The 24,452-nt window shown below is 39.6% G+C and overlaps 1 protein-coding gene and 1 long non-coding RNA gene across 2 annotated transcripts; one reads left to right on the top strand and one right to left on the bottom strand.

The window, feature by feature from the left end:
- Positions 1 to 3,613: 3,613 nt before the first annotated feature.
- On the top strand, positions 3,614 to 24,437 carry LOC143448949 (uncharacterized). Its single transcript, XR_013114491.1, has 2 exons — positions 3,614 to 3,882; positions 24,170 to 24,437. It is a non-coding gene; the product is annotated as an uncharacterized LOC143448949 (long non-coding RNA).
- On the bottom strand, positions 5,425 to 8,367 carry LOC143448946 (uncharacterized). Its single transcript, XM_076948914.1, has 3 exons — positions 8,018 to 8,367; positions 7,462 to 7,878; positions 5,425 to 6,727 (listed from the first exon to the last, which is right to left on the bottom strand). The coding sequence occupies exons 1-3, from the start codon at positions 8,295 to 8,297 to the stop codon at positions 6,294 to 6,296; spliced, it is 1,131 nt and encodes a 376-aa protein (XP_076805029.1). The 5' UTR covers positions 8,298 to 8,367; the 3' UTR covers positions 5,425 to 6,293.
- Positions 24,438 to 24,452: the final 15 nt, after the last annotated feature.

Genomic DNA, 24,452 nt, shown 5'->3' with positions numbered 1-24,452 from the left:
GACTGAGGAAAACCTTTGTACAACTTAAATCCAGTGATGATTTCTCAACACTCAAGCCCCAGTTACCAAGCTAGCCTTTGTGCAGGATCTGATTGTCACACAATATTATGTTTTTTATTTTATATCATATTGCTTGAATTTAGGACTGTCCACCAGGTCCACTGAACAAAATCGATTTTCGTTAGTGCTTTGCTAAACGACATTGCAGCGGTATAGCACCAGAGGGTATCGAACACTTAACAGAGGTCAAATTTATTGCCAGAACAGCACTTCAACTACTCGGCTACCGAGCCAACACTAATCCAATTTTTTTCTTTTGTTTTAAATCAATCAAAAAATTCATTTTGGAAAATTTCTTTTTTAAAATTGACTAGGCCTAACTGGCCCACATTGAGTTTAATGGTGCGGTTTAATGTAATGATATAATTGATAAATTCGACGTTTTTAATCATTTTCTGCTTAACTATAGCCTATCAATCCTGGTGTGGTAGTGATTATATGGTAGTTTAGGCTATAGCAGCTAACGTTATTGTGACCATTCGGATATTATGACCAAGATGGTCAGGTCTCAAGCCATAGTATGGCCACCTGCACGCACGAGGTTTATCAAAGCACAGGATGCCAAACTTTTTTATCTTCACACCGATTTTTAATAAATATCAATTCAAAGAATGCCAAGCCATAATAAATAAACAAAGAATCGAGGCTTTTATGCACGCCAAAATGTAACTCTTGGCAACACTGAGTTCTCATAAAAAACAGTCATACTTTTCAGTCAGGGTGTCAAGATGGTCAAAATATGCAGAGTCTATGCTACCAGTCTATGCAATAGGCCTACGCTACTGTCAGACTGTATTGCCTTTGCTTAAATTTGGAACTGTTCATCAGAACCACTGAACAGCAGAGGTGATTGGCAGATCGGAATCATCGTTTTTAGGCTTTTGCTCAAGTTTTGAATCCTACGAAACCAATCTGGCATCTGCTTTAACTCCAAAAATCTACGAAAACATCTACTAATATAGAATAATATTAACTGTCCGCCATCAAACAAGTTCTCCACAACATAACTAATAGCATATAACCTAAGCTTGCTATTAAAGTTCATGTTTTTTGGTACCAGCAAGTGTTTACCAACCTGTCTACTAACTAAATAGTGCGTATCATGCAATTCGCCATAGTGGAATGTGTGGCACCTGTACGCACGAGATTCATCAACGTACATACCAAACTTTTTTATCTCTACGCCCAATTATATAATGTACAAAACAAGAAAAACCGATGGTTATAAAAAATTTGCGTCATTGCAGACACGTTTTTACTTCAAAAAATGGGGTACTATCCAGTTAGGTACCGTATAGATATATAGATTATGTCTACATTTCCGAATAGCAAACGTTAACCCTGCCTGGATCGATGATCCACTGGGCTAAAACATGGGACGTATTATTGTACTGTGACGATTACGTCACGAATCACGAGTTGTTTTCCAAGATGTTTGAAATTTAATTTAGAATCCTATAATTCAGTTGTTTATCAGACTTGAGTTTTTCTTAATGACGTCAGATAATTTCCTCGCTTGAACTAGCTTGCCACATATATATACTGTTGTAATGTTTACGATCTTCCCTTTTCCCTTTTACCGTCTCACGTGTTACTGAGCGCGATGTAACATTCAGCAAGCTTTGCCCGAAGGTGAAAGCCTTCGTGTCTGATAATAAATAAAAATGGGAACTTTATAAGTTAGTAATTTGTATAGACAGAATCAAGCAACTAACCGCATAGTCACGCAAATTTGAGAAATGAGAACTGATCAATCGAAACAGAAGCAAAACAAGTCACCAACCATCAATCGTCCTCGCTCATATTCAAACAATTACCGCCAGCATATGCGGTCTTTATGACAGATATGTTCCTTGTGTAATACCTCACATGAGTAGTGCACAAGCGAATTATTAAATGTCATAGTACCACTTGTAGAACCACTCGGCTATCGAGCCGACAAGTGCCACTGCCATCATCTGTACGGAAACGGTGCATTTTAGAACAGAGATTTAGCCTGAGAAGCCATACAATTGAGTCGGATTCTAACATAGTATGGGCTTGAACCCACGTGTATGGGTTGCAACTCACAAAATGAGAAAACCCAAGCCACAGAATTTTAAAACCCAACCAACGGAGTTTTAAAGCCCAACTCACGGAATGTCAGAGTCCAAACCCACAGAGTTTCAAAATCCAAACCACGGAATGCCAGAAGTCAACATACCAAATGCCAGAAGTCAACATACCAAATGCCAGAAGTCAACATACCAAATGCCAGAAGTCAACACACCGAATGCCAGATGAACCGGACCCACTATATAAACTATGTAACCTGCGAAATGTTTTAATTCGTATTACTACTAAAAGTACATCACACAGGATAGTTAACAAATTATTATTTTGCCAAAAAATACAAGTTAATGCCCTTATAAACGTTTCGAAAATAGCTTGAAACTTTTTTCTCTGTAATGGCACCATTTCATGGGGTGAGTAAAATCGTCAGAAAAAAGGAGGGAATACCAATATAGCGACGTCAAGCAATTTGAACATTGTTATTAGTATTTTATGATTTGACATTGATGAGTTGTGTTCTAACATTACGTGGGTTGGTTCTGATGCCAATTTAGAATTATAACTGCTCATCAAAAAAATTAGAGTCTATGCTTTACGCCATGTTAAAACTCTAAATGTTTTCCGCCGCATTAGGTCAAGCCTACTTCTCAGTTTAATGAATGGAGCCGATTGCTGTGATTAGAAAGCCGTTGGCTTGTATTTGCTTTTAACGTTACACGATTTTGTGACGCCAAGTCAGATTGACAAAAGTAAACATTTACGCCAGTTCCGTAACGATATTTGCTCCTTTGCCACGACAGAGTTCTTCGACGTATCAAACGTAATAATTTTGACAATCGTTTGTCTGTTATTCTGTTTTACATACAAGGAATCAAGACAGTAGACACCAGATAAAATTGTCAAATTTATGAGCGTAAAATAAGAAGATTTTTTAAAATTAGGCTGCGTTGATAAATGTAAAACTGGACTGAACTCACTTTTATAAACGTTTCTCCATTTTTTGTTTGATTTTTTTTTATAAAATATTCCATTTTTGACCATTTAGTAATATAGTATAATTAAGCTGAATAGTAAAATTTCTTTGTAACATTTTAGTATCTGTTCATGAGTTGTTTAAGTTTTTGTTAATTTTTTTTGCAAAAGGCGCCACAAACTGTAAATTAATGTGTTTAAGTTATAAGATATCTATGACAACTAAAAACAGCAGGCAAAACAGGGGACCTTTTCGTGTAATTTGCATCAACTGTTATATCTCATTTTGTCGGTAATAGTGTTTGCCTACACTGACAAACAATTTATTAGTCGGTGAAAGTTGTAGCCGAATTCTTTTTTTGCCACTTACAACCGCTTCACGCTTACCTAAATATCGATGTCACATGGTGTGTTGCGCCAAACGTGATGTCATCGTCACATGTTATTAATAACGTGAGCGTTACATGTAACAAGGTTAGCGCGTTGACATTCGGTTTTAGCGAAATTTCCATAAGGGGACGTATGTTGTTTTGCAAGGATTGTTATTTAGGCTAATATGCTTCATATTGCGAACTTCGAAAAACAGTTGTCTTTGCAGCAGAGTATTTTGCTTAAGTTTTAAACCACTGTTGGCATTTAAGAATTTAGCTACCAGATAACTTGCGGGATAATAACTTTCCAATGCGAAAGAGCCTTTTTCACTTTGGAATGGAAATTTCCGTTACATTTGTGTGTAGAAGTTTATAGAAAATTGTTGGATTAAAAGATCTACGTTCACGCCGCTTTAGAGGCATTTTGGTAAGTACTGACCTGTAACTTGGGTTCACTGCATGATATTTTTCAATTAAATTTTATTTTAGTGCAAATAATTTTGGGCACGATCCTAAGTGTGTTGCGATGGAAACGGTTTGCGAGTATGATTAGCATGGCTAACTATACGATTAGCATGGCTAACTAAAGTGAAACGGAAAGCAATAGAACTGTTGAGACTGGAGATTAAGTAGCCGGATGGACATTACATTTGGGTTAGTGCAAATTCGCAAACACGAACATCGTGTGTAGATTGACGCGAACGCAAGTCTGGTCCCTGTGTCTATAGCTTAATAATGGCGTGAGCATCAAACGATGAAGTTTCAGTGATCTGTTGCCAAATTTAGTGAAAAGTCTATCACATCTTAAATTCTGCGATGACTCATCATTGCCCAAGTCGAGACACGACGTAGTTGTTAAACGATTTCCTCCATAATTTCAATGTTCATAATTCACCCATAATTTCATAACATAATTTTAAGAACTTGTTTGATAATTTTAAAAAATGTCACATCAATGAGTATTTTTGCGCACGTTTAAAGATTTGTGTTTAAACGCTAGTTGCCGCTGAAGAGCAATTTTATATGCCATGATGAGTTGTTGGAATCTTTGTCTTCGGATTGAGAAACATTTTCGCGATTTAAAGTCGAAGTGATTCTCACCCTGTTCATCGCCAAAAAATGCTTCATTTATGCAGCTTTATAATCATCCGATCTGCAGTTTAAGAAGAATATGATATTTCAAATACCAAAAATAAATAGATTATTTTGAAAAAGTAACAAAAGTTGATTTATTTTATCGAAAACTGGAATTCGACAACCATTTTTGAACATCTCCGTGCAAATACAAAACGCGTCGGCGACAAACTTGAATATTAAAAGTAATAGCTGTTAAAATCATAATTAGAACCCGCACGATTCTAACAATTACAGGTTTTTGTGCATTAACAGTTCAAAGTGCATTAACATTAAAAACATTTTGTGCATTAACAGTTATTAAAAGTTCCGTTGATCTGCACTTCCGTTCTGGAAGACCACAATTTCGAACAGCAAGCACACTAAATGTCGTAAAAGAGCAGAAATAGTCCCCAATCGGACGCTTCTTAAGCATCGATGATTGCGTCTTTGCAAAGTCGTTCGGTAAGTGGCGAGCAAGAGCTAGAATCGTTGTTGCAAATAGAGTTTGACCTCTTTTTTACATGGAGCGAGTTCATCAGCAGAGTAATGTAACTACTCCAGCAACGGCAACGCCCAAAACTAGTTTACTATAAGTTCTTTGTTCTATGCGAAGGCTTAACACCGTAGATTTGTTTGATCATGCTGTACTCCGTTGCTCGGGAAAGTGAACTGTTGCCTATATATGCGTGTAATTAAGTCGAACAGCGTCAAACGTTTCCGTATCATTTTTTTGAAGCCCTGCTGGTTTAGCTCGCCTACAATCGGAGTTTTGAAAACTGCATTGTTGTGATTTGTTATCTCATGCCAAGGTTCATTGCTGTCCTTTGTCCAGTAATAGACATAACAATGCGACTTTTAACTGAAAAATGAATGTTTATTAATGAATTTTTTCAATAAAATGCGCGAAGAAAGTACTAACATATTTGAGGTGAAAAAGCGAAAAGAAAACAACGTTCATCAGTTACACTTCGTCCGGGTTAAAGACAAGTGTCACCAACAGTGAAAAATGTTACTGCCACCAACACGCCACGAAGATCGTGGCGGCGCTACGCGCCAAAGCTGGGCCGACCATGCGGTAAAATATTTTGAATAATACAAAAAAGTAAACACAAAATGGGAACACTGAAAATAAAAACAGTATCAGAAACTGCACAAAACGATGCAAGGCAATTAAAAACGCGCAATCAGCAGCGGGGCGAACAGGAGAAAGTCACTACGTTGTATAAATGATGAACCAGCCGCTCTACTGCTGAAGCAACACACTTGAAAATAGCATCAATTTTATGGTCGTCGCCATGGCAAACAAGACAGTTTAGGCAGTGACGCAATAATGGTCATTGTTCGACACATCTTCAAATATCCTACGTCAAACAACATAGCGCCTTGAATCACTATTTGAGAGATCGTAGCACTACCTTGTCTGACGCTGGCAAGTTTTAGCAAATATCCCGTCAAACACGACTTCGTCACAATGGCTAAAACAAAATGCGGGATCAGTGTGACCCAATACACCTTTCATACCATCGGGGCATTGAAGCAACCCGACACACCTTAAAAGTGGATTGAAACAATCGCTCTTGCTACTTAGACACCGCGGTAGGTACGTCGTCGTCCCCTGAGACAGTCCCTGCACGGAAATAGTGCAAATAAAAAGGCAACAAGAGCACCAGCGTGAAATCAAAATATAACAAGAGCCGTTTTTACACGGCAGGTTGACACAGTTTAGAAGGACGCGCTCCTTAAGCGAGAGTAGTCTATGCGAAATGGAAGACATCTGCACATCGGCCTTGATGAGGCGGTTGCGGAATAAGCCCGTTTCCGTCGGTCAGCGCCACCGCAGGGAGCCGTTCGCGACACGATCTCACGCCACAGGGAAAGGAGTTGGGTGTCGCGATCAGGCGAAGGCTTAACTAGACTTGGGTTCATCGATTCATCGCTCCATGGTTCTAGTTCGCAGCTGTAGTTGATAACCACTTTTGGAATTGGTCCGACCTCGGGCATTGAAGGCAACCGAGCGCGGCGATTAGAGTTGCCCAAGGTCCGTCGTTCGCTAACCAAGTGCTGGAGGCTGTACTCGTGCAAACGAGCAAGCTTATCGACCATCTCTTTCTCGGAGAGAACGTCCGACTTTGTGGCCACGGACAAGGTCGGGATTTCTGCAGAAAAAAAAAACAATTTAGCCAGAGTGCCAGGCGAAACATACGGTTTAAATCTCTATAAAACACACGCATCAACAATAGGTCGGGCACCGTACAATATAGAAATAATAGGGCCCCAAGAAAGGGTTAAGGCTTTAAGCCAACAAAAAAGCGTTATCGCGTTGCACCTTCTGCAAGTCGGCAATCGCTCTTCCCTTTTGTCGATCGCTAACTGAAAGAGAAGCGAAGCGATATGAAAAGAGAAGCGTTGGCTTATCAAGCCTATTGGCACGCGTTGTAACTTGGCACACACATAACCCTGAGAAGGGTTGTTTACCACTAAGGCTAACTAAAGCTAGCAGCGCGCTTTAAGAAGGTTTTTGCAAACACTCCAAGAATTTCAAGCGTAACGACGCAAAAATTATTCGCAAGTTTCTTCGAAAACTTGTTCAATAGATTTAGCATTTACTTTTCATAACTTGCAATTTTTCACGTGCTGATCTTTTTAAGTTGTGTTTCGAGGGGTCCCAACAGCATTAAGCCCTTCTGGGATTTATTATACGCATGTAATAATAGACGAGTTAAATCTATATTGCGATTTCTTCCCACCTAACTTTTAACGACGCTACCCTAGCAGCCAACTTCGAATCAGCCTAACCTGTTACAGCCGCCTTTTTCCTATCTCTAACCCGGGGCGAAATTATAAATGCACTTTAACACCTTAATCGATTATAACTGATATTTCGACTTACTGTTTACGGAGACGTGTTTCGATGTTGAAATCGCCTGTTCGACCAAGGTCATGAGTCTTGTCTGTGGTTCTTGGTCCAAGGCTGAGACATTGAGAACAAGGTCGATTCTTCTGTGGGCTTCGACGATTTTGTGATATCTCTTCTTAATCTTTTCTTTTGACATGAGTAGAACACACGGTATGCATTTCGCCGGAATTCGTCCTTCCAAAACGTATCTCAAGATGAGGATAGCGTGGTCGTCCGCGTGAATTTCTTCGAAGCCTCGCGTGTCCCAGAATACAACCTTACCGCCGGCTTTTCGGTTGTTGTACATGACACATTCGTCGATAACGTGTTTGCGGCCTGGGCAGTATTTCGCCCGATCTTTCCATTCTTGAGTAAGGGCCATGTTCATTGAGTTGATCAGAGATGATTTACCTGAAACAACAAAAAAATTGCTTAACTCTGACGTTCATCCTAGTTAAAACGGTCAAGAAACCAATTTACAACATAACCCTGTTACCCAACTCTATACTGGATCAAACAGAAAATTTTGTAATTAAAATTTTTATTTCACCTGAACCACTCGATCCGACAACCAGAACGTTAAGGTTTGTGTGAAGATGGCTGAAGCAGCTTTTGATAAGTTTTCGGCTTCGTTCGTTCACATCTCCACCGTTAGCTGGGCGTTTCTGCGCCGTAGTAAGACGCTTTTCCAGTTCATTGTGATTGCAGTCGATGTTCTGCTTCTGCACTAAGCATTGTTCATCCGCAAGGATTGAAGTAGGAACCGTTGCGAGTTTTGGAGCCATAGCTTTCAGTATAATTTCACTTTCGACAACGTGATTCGTTCGCATCGGATTTTAGAATGAGCTAGAGCGACAGAGCGCATTGGCATTTCTAGGCTGTCCCACCAGTACTGGAAAGAAGTGCCCAGTGTTAGTTGTTGACTACGCAAATGCGAGAGAAGAAGGCTAACGGCCGGGCGAAACCATTACATTATGGAGGGTGCAATATTATCACGCCATGCTTTTAAAAACCTACTTTTGCAAAAAAATAACAAACAAGCAACTAAAAAATGTAACATGTGATTAATCATTATACTGTATCTAAATATATGAAAAAATAAATTTAAAATTGAACAAAAACAATCTTAATAAACTTCGCTAGCAACCCGCGTTGGTTGAAACCAACGGCTGGATTACGAAATTTTGCTTGGTAGCATAAACAGGCCGAAAAAAGCGGCCATGTATTACACAATCCGCTCTTGCAAGAGCATAAAGATACAAGTGGAAAACGCTACCTGGAGCAAACTTGTTTCTTTGTTATAAGAAAACATCTGATCAGGCGAAGGTTTGCAGCATTAAATGGTTCCCTAACACTAACAACAACCAAGAATACTTTCTTGCTTGCTGATTCTGAGTAGTTATGGATCAGCATTTTGTGTGCTTGGTGTAGTAAGCTTTGACCTACTTTCGTCCAAGTCAAATCAAAACGTACAATGAAGTAAAAAGCTGACATAGCCACCGCGGTTGCGACATTTAGCGTTTACAACAACAAGTTCAACATATAATAGCGTTTATTACGGGTAATTGCGCAACAATGTACATTAAGTTGTCATAAATAATTTAGTCGACAGTGAAAATCTGCCTTATTCAACAATAGTTTTTGTTATCGTTGCACTTCTCTGATAAAGTGCAAGTACGTCAAAATGTTAAAAGTTAAGAGGACAAGTCTTCGCAGTCTTTGGCCTTTGTAAATGCGCAAGCATCAACATATATCCGTTGCATGTTACAAGTTCTAGTTTCCGGTACAATAGTTAAGAATATCTTACGGCGACTTGCATTTCATGAACAGGCAAGATCAGCAATGGTTACAAGCCATTACGTCACTGGCAAGGCAAGCACAGACTTGCGTCCCAATGAAGGAAATGACGGCTTGAAAATAACGCTGTTTGTTGCGTTTATAATAAGAGCATTCTTGCGCAATTCACTCAATAGAAATTGAATACAAAAGATGTTTCGATAAACTTCCTGACTTATTTGTTAACTTGGTTGACAGCACAATATAGTATCGAAGATTCCAGAGATACGCTTTATGACAACAACTGCATCTTTTATTACGCAATAGCACACTCGTAACAGTTTGTGAAGGCCACAACGGGTAGTGGATTCACCTATTAAAACAAAACATGGGACTTGGTACATCGTTGGCAATTCTGCGATTACTTGATCCTTTAATGATAATCCTAGAATAGACAACTTACTCTACCACAGAACATCCACAACGAAGACTATCGCGCTAGTTTTTTTCCTGCAGAAAGAAAATAACGAAAAAGTATTAGAAACTTCACCTATTTTGAGCACGACAAATACAGTAAACTTAAATTCGGGGCAACGTATTAAGTGTGCAACGGTTTCATGCATGAAATGCTTTTTTAAATGTCTTAACGCCAGTACAGTATCAGTCATTAATTTTTTAACGTACAAACACACCAAGGTAGTTATGTCTTTCGAAGTCAGACAGTGTTTTTTGTTTACTTTGCATAAGATCAGTGGCTTTTTGCGCGTTTAGTCTGACGTACTGCCAGCAGAATTTAAACGTCGTCTTCTAACACCCTCCCCCAGTAATGACAGATGCACAAAACAAACTTTGCAATAAAAAAAAACATTTTGCACGGTAGTGCTGAAAAGGGCCCACTAAACCGGCAGGAAATGTACAGTTTTCTGTGCACCCAGAAGCGGGGGATGAGGTGTATGCTCCTTTAGAAAATTGTTAATCTCTAAATTCTCGATTTGTCACGAAACAAGTGTTAAAATAAACGGCACACCATGGCTCGTTTATATTCTTAGAAAAACCAATTGTCAGGTCATTATATAAAATTTCACCCATCTTAAGCCAAAGATATGTTCCATCAATAAAACTATTTTGTAGAAGCCAACTGGGAACGACAACAAAAGATAACAAACAACCAGATAATGAAAGAGATTGTCTCTCCGCTGTACAGCTTGCACGTAAAATGAAAATGTGACGTTTTCACGCGAAAACTCGCATTGCAAAGCTCATGCATCGCCGCATATCACGCTCGCACAAAATCACGATCCTCCACACAAACCGGCCGGCTCTGCAAATCGATTGAGCACCCAATCGATGTCGCAATACACCGGGTCTTGCGAAATCGAGTGTGACGTCATAATAGACAAAGCGGCGTGCTATTACGAAACCGACCAACACAGCTGTTGTTGCTAACGGTAACACGTGTCTAATTTTTTTGACGCAAACTGATGTAAATTAATAGACGAAAGGCGACCTAGCCAAAAAATACACACAAAATGATAAAAAATTTCAACATGTAATCGATGCCAGGGATATATTTAGCGCGATTAAGGCCGTAATATTTCCCAATATTTGCTACAGACGCTATATAAGGTACGCGATGTTGAATAATCCAGATGCGCATGAACCCCTGAACGTTACAAATCACCACCCAGGTCCTGACAGGAACGAAATTACCAACTCGTTAACATCAGGGTTCATAAAACAGCAGCAAATAGCACGTTTTCGGCCAACAGCGAAAGGAAACGGACTTAAACGCTCACGGTCAGGCCATGCAACGGTAAACATGGCGTATACTATGACACGCCGTTTACAATTATTTCATCATAATCGGGGGATGTACACGTAGTGGGCCGGTAACAGCGAGTACGTGGCCGGGTGTTGCGAAATAACCAATTTCGCAACACATGAGTTGGGCCGGTTTCCAAACCGGCTCTTAGACAGCGTCACATAAGCCTTTTGTTACGAAATAATACATCGGCATTTAAAATACTTGTAAAAGCCGGCGCATGAATCGTTGTGGCGTTTTATTTCTTCCTGTAAACTATCTCCCCATTTTAGAGCGTGGGTCGATGTGAGTTTGGTAGGCGTGTTATTTCACAATCCAACGTTGAACACGGAAACGGCGGCCAGCCTATTATTTCGTTTTATGACGTAACAATTGAACGTCTAGAGCAGCTGACTGCCTTGAACCGGTTCTTGGTTCACCAAAAACGGTTTGAAATGACTCTTGAGTTAAGCATTTAGCGAACAAGGGCCATCGGTTTGTTCCAGTTATGATGAACACCTCTTTATCTAATGATGACGTAATGGGTTACACTTATATCTTGACAATGGCTCGGGGATTTTACACAATTAACAAGTTGTTTAAGTTGTCTCAGAATTACTTCCAATTGCCTATAGGTAGTAGGTACTAAGATATGGACAATAGAAACGAGAATTATGTAATACGGCCTGTGTTCCAACAGGTAGGATGAAATGCACGAACTCAAGCGAAACAAAAAACTGTGCTTTTTAGCAAATACACAAGACGCAATTGTCTGGGGAAAGATTTATTTCGTAACAAATCTTCAACCGTTCGACCATGAACCGTGTCCTTTTGCCTAGACTCTAGACTGTAGATGTTCAGAAAGCATTCGTAAACTTGGCCTTGAAAGAAGCCAAGTTAGCTCTACAAACGCTTGGAACCAATTTGACATAAAACATTGTACTAGGGATGACACAAAAATCCTTAATACAAAACTTGAAGTAAAACAAACGCTGAATCAAAGTACAGTTAATTGGCACCTGGGGATGCAATCGTACTTTTGAGTTTATCAATAGCTATACAAGAATAAATTGCTCCCAAAGTGCAATTAATGCATTTAGGGGGTTGTATATACGCGCTGTGTATTAATACACGAAGTAACCAGACGCGCTATTCGCATAAATTAGATTACACGCGTTTTTTGGCCTAATCTGACCTAACATTAACGCAGGAAGAAACGGACTTCAATTATTATTTGGGTTCTCGCGGAAATTTTTTGTGAATTTCATCCAAACGGCCACTTAGACGTTTTTGAGTATGTCTGGGGCCTCTTTAAGCGGGTCGGGTGGGTTCAGGCACGTTTACGGAAGGGGTTTACGCTCAGTGGAGCGTAAATCGTGTCTTCACATCGATTGCCTGGAGCCTGATGTAGCAGCGTGGAGATAACTCAATTGAACCGGTGTGAAATTGGTTTTAAATGGCAATAATGCACGGTAATTGCATTAGGGCATGGGACGCTTCGATCGACGGGCGAACCAGGCTAACACTCGGATTATAAAAGTTTTTTACGACATGAATTACTGGGCTGGTTTGCGATGTCCAACTTACGATCACACAGCGCACATCCCATACTGGCAATTGTGAAAGCCAATAAAATCGGGCCCAGGAATTCGTTGCAATGACTGAGGGCAACCATCTTGCCTTGGGCAACCGTTCACCGCAGTCACTTTTAGAGACTCACACAGGTTCAATGCACAAAGTCCTGCCTGAGACAATTCAAAATATGAACTCGGTTGGAAAGATACCGTTATATGCTGTGCATAACCACAGGGTTCTGTAGAAAATTGATTACTATGATAAATCATTCTTATACAGACTATTTTGTTAAAAAATGGACGCTTATTTTCCGACAAAAGGGACTAATCATGATTAATAAGATAGTATTAGGCGCTTGAAGTAATGTGATGACAAACTGCAACACTCATATATGTTGTCACAGTTTATGTTATAATCCGCATAGGCGGTTTGCGTGTACATAATTATCGAAAACATATCTCTTACATTTAATTGCGTGCGTACCAACAGAGCATGATTTAACTTAACGAGTATATTACGCCTAGGACAGGTCTGATTCAACGAAGTGCTATGCGCCAACGTTGGTTGCGACCACACACACACAAGCAAACAAGCTAACGAAGTTGTAATATTACTACATGACGCTCTGACATTTTTCCCAGAGCATATATTGTACAGCAAATTGTGGTCGTTTCTTCACGCGGAGCAAAGCAAGAACATTATTTCCAACGCAAGTTAACTCACATGTCTTTAACCTTTTCAATTCAACTTTCATCCTGATTTTAATAAACTTTAAGCAGACGGGGCATGCAAAATAAACAAAGTAGTAGGGACTTTTGGCTTCATTGAACACTCTTTACTTGAACGTAACATAACAAGAGCTCGGAGTCGAAAGCCAAGCGAGTAAGCAGCCTGTTGCAATGGTGCTTTTTCAAAAGTGTTCCCTGTACACAACAGAAGATGTTAACGGATAAGCCAATATTTATTTCCAGCTTAGATGCACATATCTCGCCTACATTGGCATTCTCGAGGTCTAGGAGTACACGGGAAAACATCAAATGAAATTGACTAAAAAGGTAAAACTATGATAATAATGCATCTTCTATTACGTGATAGTTATGACTGATGTCTTAACATAATACAAAGCTGGTGCGTCAGAAAAGTGCCCTAATCTACCTAATACACTTGATCTTCGTAAAACAACGTTTGTATTGGAGCTTTGAATGACTTGAGTTTAGTTTCTTATGATTGTGCACAGATGTCATAGTTTAAGTTTCTCGCAGAGTGTCTTAATTTATCAAGAAACGAACTTGGATGGACGAGAAAACGACGAAACTGAAGTTTACTGCTAAATTTTAGAACACTTTATACAAACTACATCTAAAGCCAACACAATAAACAATCGACTAAACACCAACCAACAAAAAAATTACTATTGAGTCGGCACAACAGCAAAATTATGAAGAGTAATAGCAAGGGTCCGTAAAGATCTATCCTCAGTTTCTTACAGAAAATGGGCGTATTTGCTTTATTTGATATAAAAACTCTGTTGAGTGCTGATATTATTGCAACTTTCGAAAAGGCTTGTTCGTTAATGCAGCAGGCATTTGTTGCTTGTGGTGTGTGTGCATGTATGCATGTGGGAACTCTGAGCTGTATTACGTTCAGTAGGTGCAGGTAGCATGAATTTATCTTTTGCGTCGAGCACAAACAAGTAAAAGGAAAAGAAGAGAACTGTTTGTGTATTAACTAGAGTACGTGACAAATAACATGTACATCTGAAACCAAGCTTGCCGAGCACAAGCGAGAAAAACTGTGCAAGGATATTCATCGCTCCACGTCCTAGCATTGCTCAGGACTGAAAGAAGTTAATAAGACTGAAAAATTCAAGCTTTAAAAATTTAAAATGCGATGGAAATATTTTTTGGAATTTTGTTGAAAAGCTCGTAACACACTTTATATAATTGTTGTTAGTTTGATTAAAACTGCCGTATCTTCCAAATATTTGACCATTTTGACGAAATTTGTTTGCTGAATAAAGAAAAAAATTTTTTAATCCTTTAAACTTTAAAGTCTATGACTCCATCTGAATTTAGAAGATAAAATGATGCAAGAGTTTCGACATACCAATTTGAACGTGAGTTGAAATAAGACGAAGTCATTAAAAACAGAAAACCTGGCAAGAATCACGTACCGACGACATTTTTTGGTCGCAGCGGATAGACACGAATTTCCCAAATGTATTAATATACCAAGTGGAAGGAGGTAATTTTGAACCGCTCCAATGCGAAACAACACAAAGCGCACGTAGCGCCTACGCAACGATGACGTATTCGGTGGTTGAATTGATGACATCATTCATTAGGCAAGTGCTGATGTGACATCATTGTTGTAGAACAACTATTACCAAGAAGAGTATCAGGATATTTTATTTGATTGATAACCACAAGGTGAACGCGACCTTGGACTTTCTATCCAGAAACAAGGCGTCTTAGGGAGGTTAATTGCAACTTGGAAAGTTATAAATCGCGTACAAATGGTTAAAACACGATTGCGGCGAACCGCAAATGTATTTGTGATGATTTTACTTCAAAAAAGTTTCTATTTACATTTTACCTGGCAATAAATCTCAGTTAAATCAGTATTTATCTATCGACTACAGAGTGGGTATTAATTAAACTGTCGGTCCAGTTCGACAATGTTTTGAAAACAAATAAAGTTCCCTATTCAATAATAATCGACAAGTGCCTTTTCAGTCAAAGCTTTATCAGCTGACGGACGAACATGAAAGAACTTTACATCTATTTGATTATCAAGACAATGTTTGAATTTACTAGTCACGTCTATTATGAAGTCACACAAGTCAATAACACAGTGAAAACAAACTCTCTGTAATATCGACTGTCAATCTAAGGATCAATCGATTTAAATTAGTTGGATGAAAGCAACGAGTGTAACGTCACAAACCGTCCAATTCATCATTAATTTAGTGTAAAATGCAACGAACTAAGAACAAGATACGCTGCAAAAAGCAAGTTTTCATTTGTCATTTTTTATTTAAAAAAGATTTCAGTATAACGGGGTACGGGTTCAAATGAACCAGCTTTTGTGAGCTCCTATAGGAAAGCCCCAAACCATTGACAGGCTGTTACTTGCTGTTACCGGTTATGAGGAAGCTAAGATGTTTGTTGCGTGCTATCGGTCACACCGACATATAAACAAAGCGATGTCACATGTGAACATTTTCGATTAAACTACGCAATTAGAAATGACGAATCGCTGCGTTTAAAAGAAGTTACGGCAAATCAGGCAAATAGGTCAACAATTCATCTCACCAGAACCGGGGCTGCATGCGTATTGACAGCTCACGCGATGATGGATTTTTCACCGAACCTGCGCCTGGTCTAATTACGCGGCGCTGGGTCGTGAGGTTATGGCATGAGCATTTGCAGTGCTGTATTCTTATAACTAGGTCCTTTCAAAAATTTATTACAGTAAATGAAATACAGCAACGTTTCAACAAGCCAACGAAAAGTCCCGTAAGTCATGGATCACCAAAGTACCCGAACCATCTATTTTAGGGCCATTCAACCGGACATTTCATTTCATGCCTCCATCTCACAGTTAGGCAATCAGCTGATCACATCACGTGACACACACGTGTGAATAACGAGTAAGCCGGCATTTTCTGTGATGTCATGTCACAATCCAGCTTCCGCATTACGCCATTTGCGACCAAAGGTCTACTTTGAGCACGAGTGTTTGAATGTTAAAGGGAGGTTATGCAAAACCTTCTCTTCCATTTTTGCATAAAACCTTTGCATTATTACGAAATAGAAAGCCATTGTGATTCAGCTTTTTCATTCGCCAGCAATTGTGTTGTCGGAACAGAGTATCAAATAGGCAAACGCTAGATCTCAGCTAATAAGGAACGCTATTTTCAGCCCCTATACAAGCCTAACCATATTCAATGGAACAAAAACAACAGCAATTTGAAAGCTGCTAGAACACATTGGCCCTGTCAGCTAAGAAAAAGAATCAAATGGCATTGTGGTGATTTAAAAAACCAACAATGGATCGGATCTTGCACAGAAACAAACAGCTTTGATTGCTCTCCATCAAGTGAATGTTATGTAAGAACTAGCGTAATGTTAGCACAAGCGTTAACTCGCCAAATAATTTGGCATCTGTTGTTGAACAAAAATTTTTAAGAAAACATTAACTGGGTTGGGGCTGCTGGGGTTGGGGTTGGGGGGTTGGGGGCAACCCAGTTGGGGGTTGGTTTTGGGGGGTTGGGGTTGGGGCTGCTTACAAACAACGAAAAAGGTTAAACAAACTAATTTCATCCAATAATAACCCGACGGGATAGGCTGATGAATGTTTTAACTGGCATTTACAGGCTTTCTGGCTTTGTTCGGAGGCTTGGGTCTACTAGAATTATACAAGGGCAATAAAAGGTAATAGCTTTACGTGGCCTCTGGTGCTTACAATAAACACGTGACGTTTATCTGACAATTTATTTAAACCGGATTACACCGGATCAATCTGGTTCAAATCAAAAAACACCAACAACAAACAAGATTTGAATAAACGATGCCAGTCAGCACAGGCTTACGGGTAATTTAGCTTTTGTGTGACCATTTCAATTTCGATTGCACACCGTCAAATGAATGGCAGAGCGCTTTTATTCTTAAACCCTGGGACAAAAATAGATCGTCTCGAGGCTAAACATTGCGAAATAAAAACAGACAATCACGGTATTTTGCCGGTATAATGGACGAGCTCAAATCGTCGGTAGATGTGTTAATAAGATATGGGGCCTAAGGGCTTGAAAAACGTGAATAAATAAAACATAGAGCAAGCAACCGTCTAAAATATTCAGCGATTTAGATAGCTGGTGAGATTAGAAGTACGCCTGTGGGGGAAATGTCGGAATACTTTAAACAATTCTTTTCATTGGATGACTCATACGCCGGTAGAATCATCGCTGATTGGTCCAATGAATCACGTGTGCCGGGTACACACACGCTGTATTTTTATCAACACGCAACAACGCACGACCCGGCTGACATCTGTTTCCTTTTCATTTCATGCCGGCTTTGTGACATCACAACCAAGTCGAATCGATTCTTGCAGAAGGACAAAACAGAAGCTGATGTTACTCAAACAAAAATGAATTATTGACTTGGTATCAAAGAAGCACAATAATTACACAATCAACCGATTGAAAATATATTAACACACATCGGTTTGAAACGAAACAAGCAAGGTAGCAATTACCAGCTACTTTGACAACGGAAAAGCCTCGGACACCGGCTTGTCGACATTTTCGCCATAGTTTTCACTTGATGAAACAGCAGGTTGTACGAACGATGCGGGCGCGCGGGCGTGGTTGCGCAATCGAGCAATAAGCTGTAGGAAACGCATCGACATCCGCGCAAGAAGTGATTCCAGAATTGTACAGTGAACAAATATTGTAGTAAAATTTCACCAAGACAGACATTTCGAAATGCTCATCTTGTCGCATGACGTCTGTGATGAGAATATCTTTCAAAAATAAGAGTGGTGATCTGGAAAAAAGCAGGTCTACCTCACAAAGAGGCCTGTTAACCCCAAACCACCAGTACTCTTAATATAACGAAGGCAGACGTATTGTTCGAGCATGTACGCGATGTAACATTAACGTCGCTATTCGGAGAACAGCAAACCCACACAATTGGTTCACTTAAACCCAGAATATAACACGGGTATGGCTTCCACCGCAATAACAACCTGGTATCGACCACTTACGGCAATATTCACGCTGGTTGCGATAACGTATGGATGAGAACCAATTATCTTAAAATAGCTTAGAAAGTTATCTCGGTACTACCCCATGCGAAATGTTACACCCAGGCGCAAAAAAAATTCACCGTGAAAGCAAATTGAGGAACCTTCGAGGTTTTGTTGCGGAAAGAGTGACGCTGCTGCAGAGCAACCGGCTTGCGCAATCCCGTGTAAGGCTGTAAAAGTTCACGTTCACTCTTGTTTGTATAAACCAAGCGTGGAAACTGGTTCACTTAAGCAAACGTAAAACTCGTTGTTGAGAAATCTGAGTTGATCTATAAGGCTGGGGCATAGTTTACTACAAAACTAAGGTATTGACGTACACGTAAATCCACCGTCCAAGACCACCGTCGGGGAAGAAAAACTCGGTGATTGCAGGGAAATACCCTAACTCAGTTCTCCCGACTTTGAAAAGGAAGTGAAAAAGCGAAGACGTAATGGGATCTTAGTCCAAACTTTTTAGCTTTGTGCAAAAATAGCCTCCTTGATCAATTGCAGAGATATGAAACAGCGCTATACTTTGTATTAACTTTCCTCATTCGTACGTCGCAGTGGGTAAATACTGTGGACGTTATGCAAACAACAGCTCAATTGTAAACGGATGGATGAATGCGAATTGAAATACGTTATTGTTCGATAAATATCACGTGTTATTACTCTATAGTCTACTCTATAGGCTTCTATCATGAAATAGAAAGCCTTAAAAATCAGGAAATCACCACGCTCGTATACATGGCGTTTCAAAAACGCATTACGCAATAAACTGCAATACACGTAGAAGAGAAAAATTTCTAAACACAACCCATGGACGAATGTTCACTTCGCTCTCTGCAGCGATGTAATGAAATAACTACGCAATAACCGGACAAGGATCTACCTTTTTAGCCTACAGCGACAGTACCATCTATTAAGCGGCTGAAAACGGCTCGATAACATATTAACGTTACAAATCGTGCAACGTAACCTGTCAACATGTACATAATATTGACAGACGGAAACGCATTAGCATCATTCATATTACAGGAATAATCAAAATACACAGAAAACATCAGAATTGAACATTGCGTTGAACAAAATTGAAGGAATTGCTGAAACGTTTTTAGAATTCTTTTACGATGTGTAAACTATCTGGATGTCCGGGTTGAAGAAGAAACTCACTTGCCCAAAACATAACATGATCTTCTGCAATACTTTTTATGTTCGAGTGAAACGTATGTGAGTTATTACAAATAGTTGAAGTCGACCCAATGGTATAATACTATAAACCTATGAGAAAACAACAACTGAAAATGCAATCAACTTCTCACTGCATTCGCCCACCACAGATAACTTGAAAGTGTTACTGGTATCAAGAGAAAAAGAAAACAAAACTTTAATGCACAAAAGACGAATGCCCTCGCATGCTATGGTGACGTGAGCGTATTCATATGTCTAAATTGTATACAAAACATAGGCCCAATCATCTGACGCATTAACCCGCGTTTTCAAACATCGATGACGTGTGGATCGGGGTCACACGAGTTATCATTGCGCAATCAGCTTTAATTCGGCCGGCTAACCAACCGAAGTGTGTTAGCATCCATTAAAAGCCGTTAGAAGCGACCCTTGCAATTCAATAAAATAAAAGCCTAGTAATTCTACACTTAGGCTAACACCAGGGTCAAACTTGGTCTGTTTAAAGCCCCCTAATATCGCCTTCTAACCGACGATAATCGCGTGTGAGAAGTCACCCGAAATAAACTTTAAAACGCGACAATTGCCATTATGATGTCATGTCTGTACTGCTGCTATTGTTTGGGCACGTGACGTAGAGATAGCCAATCGGGATCCAGCAAATGCGAAAGACGACCAAAATTGAAAGACGATCTCAACTCGTCGTTTCCTGATGGGAAACTTCAGGGCCCAGCGTTTCAAATAAATCGTCAAAGAGCAAACATAGTAAAACAGAAGACAAACATGATAACAGACGCTTTATTACGTCATTATAGGGATTGTTTGATGATAAAGCCAGAGATATTACACTTTATCGCGGCAGAAACATGATTCCAGTAATTCTAAACATTCTGTCGGGCCAAGATGAAACACTACCATCCTTGGTTATGTTACAAACAACATTATATCGCCGGAAACGTAAGATCGTCGAAAACAAACCACGAAGAGGCGCAAACATTGGCGCTTGCATGCGATCTCCTCTGGACTTTCTGTTGATATTAAATTGTCTCCTGGCAACGCGAACGTCATTTTGGAATAAATAAAACAATAATTTGGTAACCCAGGTAACCTACCATTTCAAGTGGCACACTTACTTATCGTCAAGAAAACAAGCGCAAGTAACTAATTGGACGAAACAATGCAAAGTTTTGTTCTTGGGAACAAAACTACGAGCATGGCGTTATCAGCTGAGGTTTTCGTGTAGAATTTGTTGTTAATAGCGAGATAGAGCGTGTGAAAAAAATCCCAACATAGCTTATTTACTACACTTACACGCTATCTAACATGTACGGTATCAATCAGGTCCATGGTTAGATGAGGAATTTTCACCGATGGAGTCGACTCGGACTCCCAAGCGTAGAAAGACACGGTCGTTACATTGCGTCATAATTCTGACTATTCAATCCACGGCCCGGTCAAACGAAGGGTTTGTTTTCGTGCCAAGAAATATGCGATAAATTACGAGCAGTAATGTTGGGAAAGACCAACTCGGAGCACAAGACGTCGCCGACTCCCCAAATGTAGGCGCCAACCAGGGCAAAAACAGTCAAAATATTCGATGAAATTTGCGACTTCGCACTGGAAAGAGTGGCTCGGTCGCACCAATGACGTCAATTGGTTAATTCCAACGTTGCTTACTGCGCGGGCACACCACGCAATGCTGCCGGCCTCCAAAGAAAAAAAATTGTTACAAAACCGCAAATTACAACTGTTACAAACCGCAACCGTTATCAAATCGCAAAATCACAAGCGGCAGTGACTCAACATTGTGAGGGAGGGGGAATTGCCAATGATTTTGTCGCGTATAAGTGTCCAGGTATATGTAAGGATCAACATAAGTTGTAATCTTACAAAAAAAATTTGCGTGGACCTTACCAGAGGGTTAAAACCACGACAACGTAGTCGACCCAGTTTTAATGACGGTTGAACCAATAAAATCGACGCCGTGGGAAAAGTGATAAAAATACGACCTGTTAAACTTACTTAACAACGGAACGGAAGTCAGGAAATGCATTTTACAGCACTTGTTGATAAAATGTTCTTTGCTTCCTATCGCGCTGACGTAATAGTGAGATAAGTGTTCCCGAAACTGGAATCTAATTAACATTTTTTTCGACAGCGGATAGCTCTTAAACATTGCGGCCAGATACGATGCATTACACTTGGAAATGTCGCCAAATGTGATGTGATAACGAGTGTTGAAACAAGACCATAAGGACGGATCTGAAAAAGGTTTTATTTGCTTAATTATGCATTTTGTTGAGAAGATTTGATTTGAGATCGGTGATCTTGGTCAAAATTTTCTTTTCAAATCGAAACAGAGTTCACCTTATAAATCGTCATAATTAAGTCAAAGGTAAGGTGGTCGCCTGCAAACCATCGCTTCGACCTACAAAGAAAACAACTTTCGCACATTGAAAGCATGATTGGCGTAAATACACGAAGGCACTCTTCCAGTGATATCGACGTATTGCTAAATTCGTTTATAACCACCAACTCAAGTACTCAACATCGGGGAATTCTGTTTTCCAGCATCTGTTATAGAAGGAAATTTAAAAAAAACCCAGAAGAGCCCAGCAATTAACATCAAGCACTAAATTTTGCGGAGGAAACTCTTTAAAAGTCTCTTGTACGACGTTGGCTTCATGTCATAAACAGGAAAAGAATTAGTTCTTGACTCAGTCGCTGTATAGCATAATATTCATGACCACTTTCGCGTGGGAGTGATGATTACAGTTCATTCACGACTCCAAAAACGCAGTAATTGTATGTCACTAGGTTGCTTTACGAGTTGTACCTACGACGTCAATTGACGTTTGAGGTTCACGCAAATTACGTCATATCATGTTTAAAAAAGCGTTGGTGAACGTTAATGAGACCATTAGACTGTGACGAAATATAGGAGAACGAGCATTCGGCACTTAATAAATCGAAAAGCGTATACAAGCCGTGATTAGCTGGACGTCAAAAACTTTTATACAGTTGCTTAAATTTATTAATAGATTGCTGATGAATCTGCGGACTGGCAATATCCAGCCGTCAGCAGGAAACATAAATAGGGCCACCCATGTGGAATTGCTATCAGCGTCCTAAGCGTTCATGTAATTTCAAGTGGAAACAGTTTTAAATCATTGTCAAATAATCACAACTCGATTCGACGACTATGATACCATGTATAGTGAAAGTAAAATTTGCTGACGAAATAGCTACAACGCGTAGCACGTCTCCGAATTTAGTTGGAAATTGATAACGTGGTCGTAATTATTTCACACCGCAAAATGCTGAGAAGCAAGGTATATAGGTGCGTCAAATTACCGTGACCGAAAATTTGATCGTGTTCTGATAACACCGTTGTCAATTTCCGCTGAAAGCAAAATCAGCTGGAAGCTATTTGAATGAAGCATACAAATCAGCTGGTGTACGCTTGTATATATTGCAGCTCTTCAGGCTGCCCTAATGCAGCTGCAGGCAATGAATTATTGATGTTTTACAGGGTGGAGGATATGTAAAAAGGAATATGTTAATCATGTTACCGATAACACACATGTACACTCTTTGTTTTCAAACTCGGTTAGCTTAACGTTATAAAAAAACATCTCCTTCAATCAACAATACAATGTGGTAGCAATGCAATTCAATGCAATATGTCTGTATACTCGTATTATTGCCGAAAACGACGCAAAACAATGCCAGCTATCAGGTGCCTTGATTAGCCGGCGTCGTTAAGTTAGAAATCAGCGTTCAGTAAGCTAATATCATGCTGCCTCACAGTCATTTCGTATTAAGCTTTTAGATTTAGCAACCGTTTGTTATGTTAATGTTAGCAACATAGCAATTCGTCATGGATGAAACGTGAATGCTCGAACATTGATTCAATATCCTCATCAATTATAAAGAGTGACGAAACAATAACAAAAGCCTGCGCCGGGATGCGAACTTTTGCCGCCGTGAGGTCGATTTAAATGCTGGGATTGGAGCAAACAGATTAAAAGGGTTTTTCATGGATTTATTGAAAGATGTAAAAAAAACAAATGTTGGAAAAGTGGCTGTTTTGGGGCTTTTCTTCGGCATACTGGATATGTTCAGGTCTGGCTGATGGCTCACACTACGAAAATCACTGACACTTTCAAGCCTTGCGTGATACTTGAATGTATCCTATGTGTAGAAATGAACCTCACTTGGTAACAAGCGAACGCCAGTTCATGGAAAAACGCGAAGTTACAAAGCGGAAAGCAACGCCTTAGTTTCGCGTATTGTGACAAGCCCGTGGTCTTGGAGTTTGCGGTTTTTTTTTGCGGCTTAAGCAGCAATTTTCCAAATCGAGCACCAATCACATCACACTTGCTGGAGTGTTTACTATGACGCCACAAAGGCGCTGTTCCTCAATTAAATAGAAATTAAGTCTCAAATAACACAGATGAAAATGTTACTTAACGGTGAACATAAGCAGAGTGCTACTTCCGCTACTTGCACGTGATACATTACAACTTTACAAGTATTGTGTTGATTAACAGCAGATTTGTTTTGTTTCAGGGTTTCGGAACAACAGTGCTGTAGGCCGACCAGCAGCTCTTTTGTTTTAGTAAAATATGCAAGTTTCCTATTACAAATTGAGCCCCATTGCCTTTTAATTACATCAAGATTTTAGCTTGTTGTTTAGTCGATTGTTTTTCCAAGCAGACCTTTATCTTGCAATTTTGAAATATTTTTTGCCATTTCACAATACACCTGAAGAAGCAAACTTATGTTTGAGAAAGCTCGTGTGGAAAAATATAAAGTTAACCTTCAGGGCGCCAAACTATATCCTGTTTTTTAT

This window comes from Clavelina lepadiformis, chromosome 3 (genome assembly GCF_947623445.1).
Source record: "Clavelina lepadiformis chromosome 3, kaClaLepa1.1, whole genome shotgun sequence".
In the NCBI taxonomy this organism is placed as follows: domain Eukaryota; kingdom Metazoa; phylum Chordata; class Ascidiacea; order Aplousobranchia; family Clavelinidae; genus Clavelina; species Clavelina lepadiformis.
Note: the sequence above shows the minus strand (reverse complement) of the source record. Positions and strands in the feature narration are given on the sequence as shown.

Excerpts from the sequence above, each read along its gene's own strand:
- LOC143448946 (XM_076948914.1), bottom strand. The coding sequence starts at position 8,297 with ATGCGAACGAATCACGTTGTCGAAAGTGAAATTATACTGAAAGCTATG. Across the intron at positions 7,879-8,017 it reads TGTCGGATCGAGTGGTTCAG|GTAAATCATCTCTGATCAAC; the intron begins GTGAAATAAAAA and ends TTGTTGTTTCAG. Across the intron at positions 6,728-7,461 it reads GAAACACGTCTCCGTAAACA|AAATCCCGACCTTGTCCGTG; the intron begins GTAAGTCGAAAT and ends TTTTTTCTGCAG.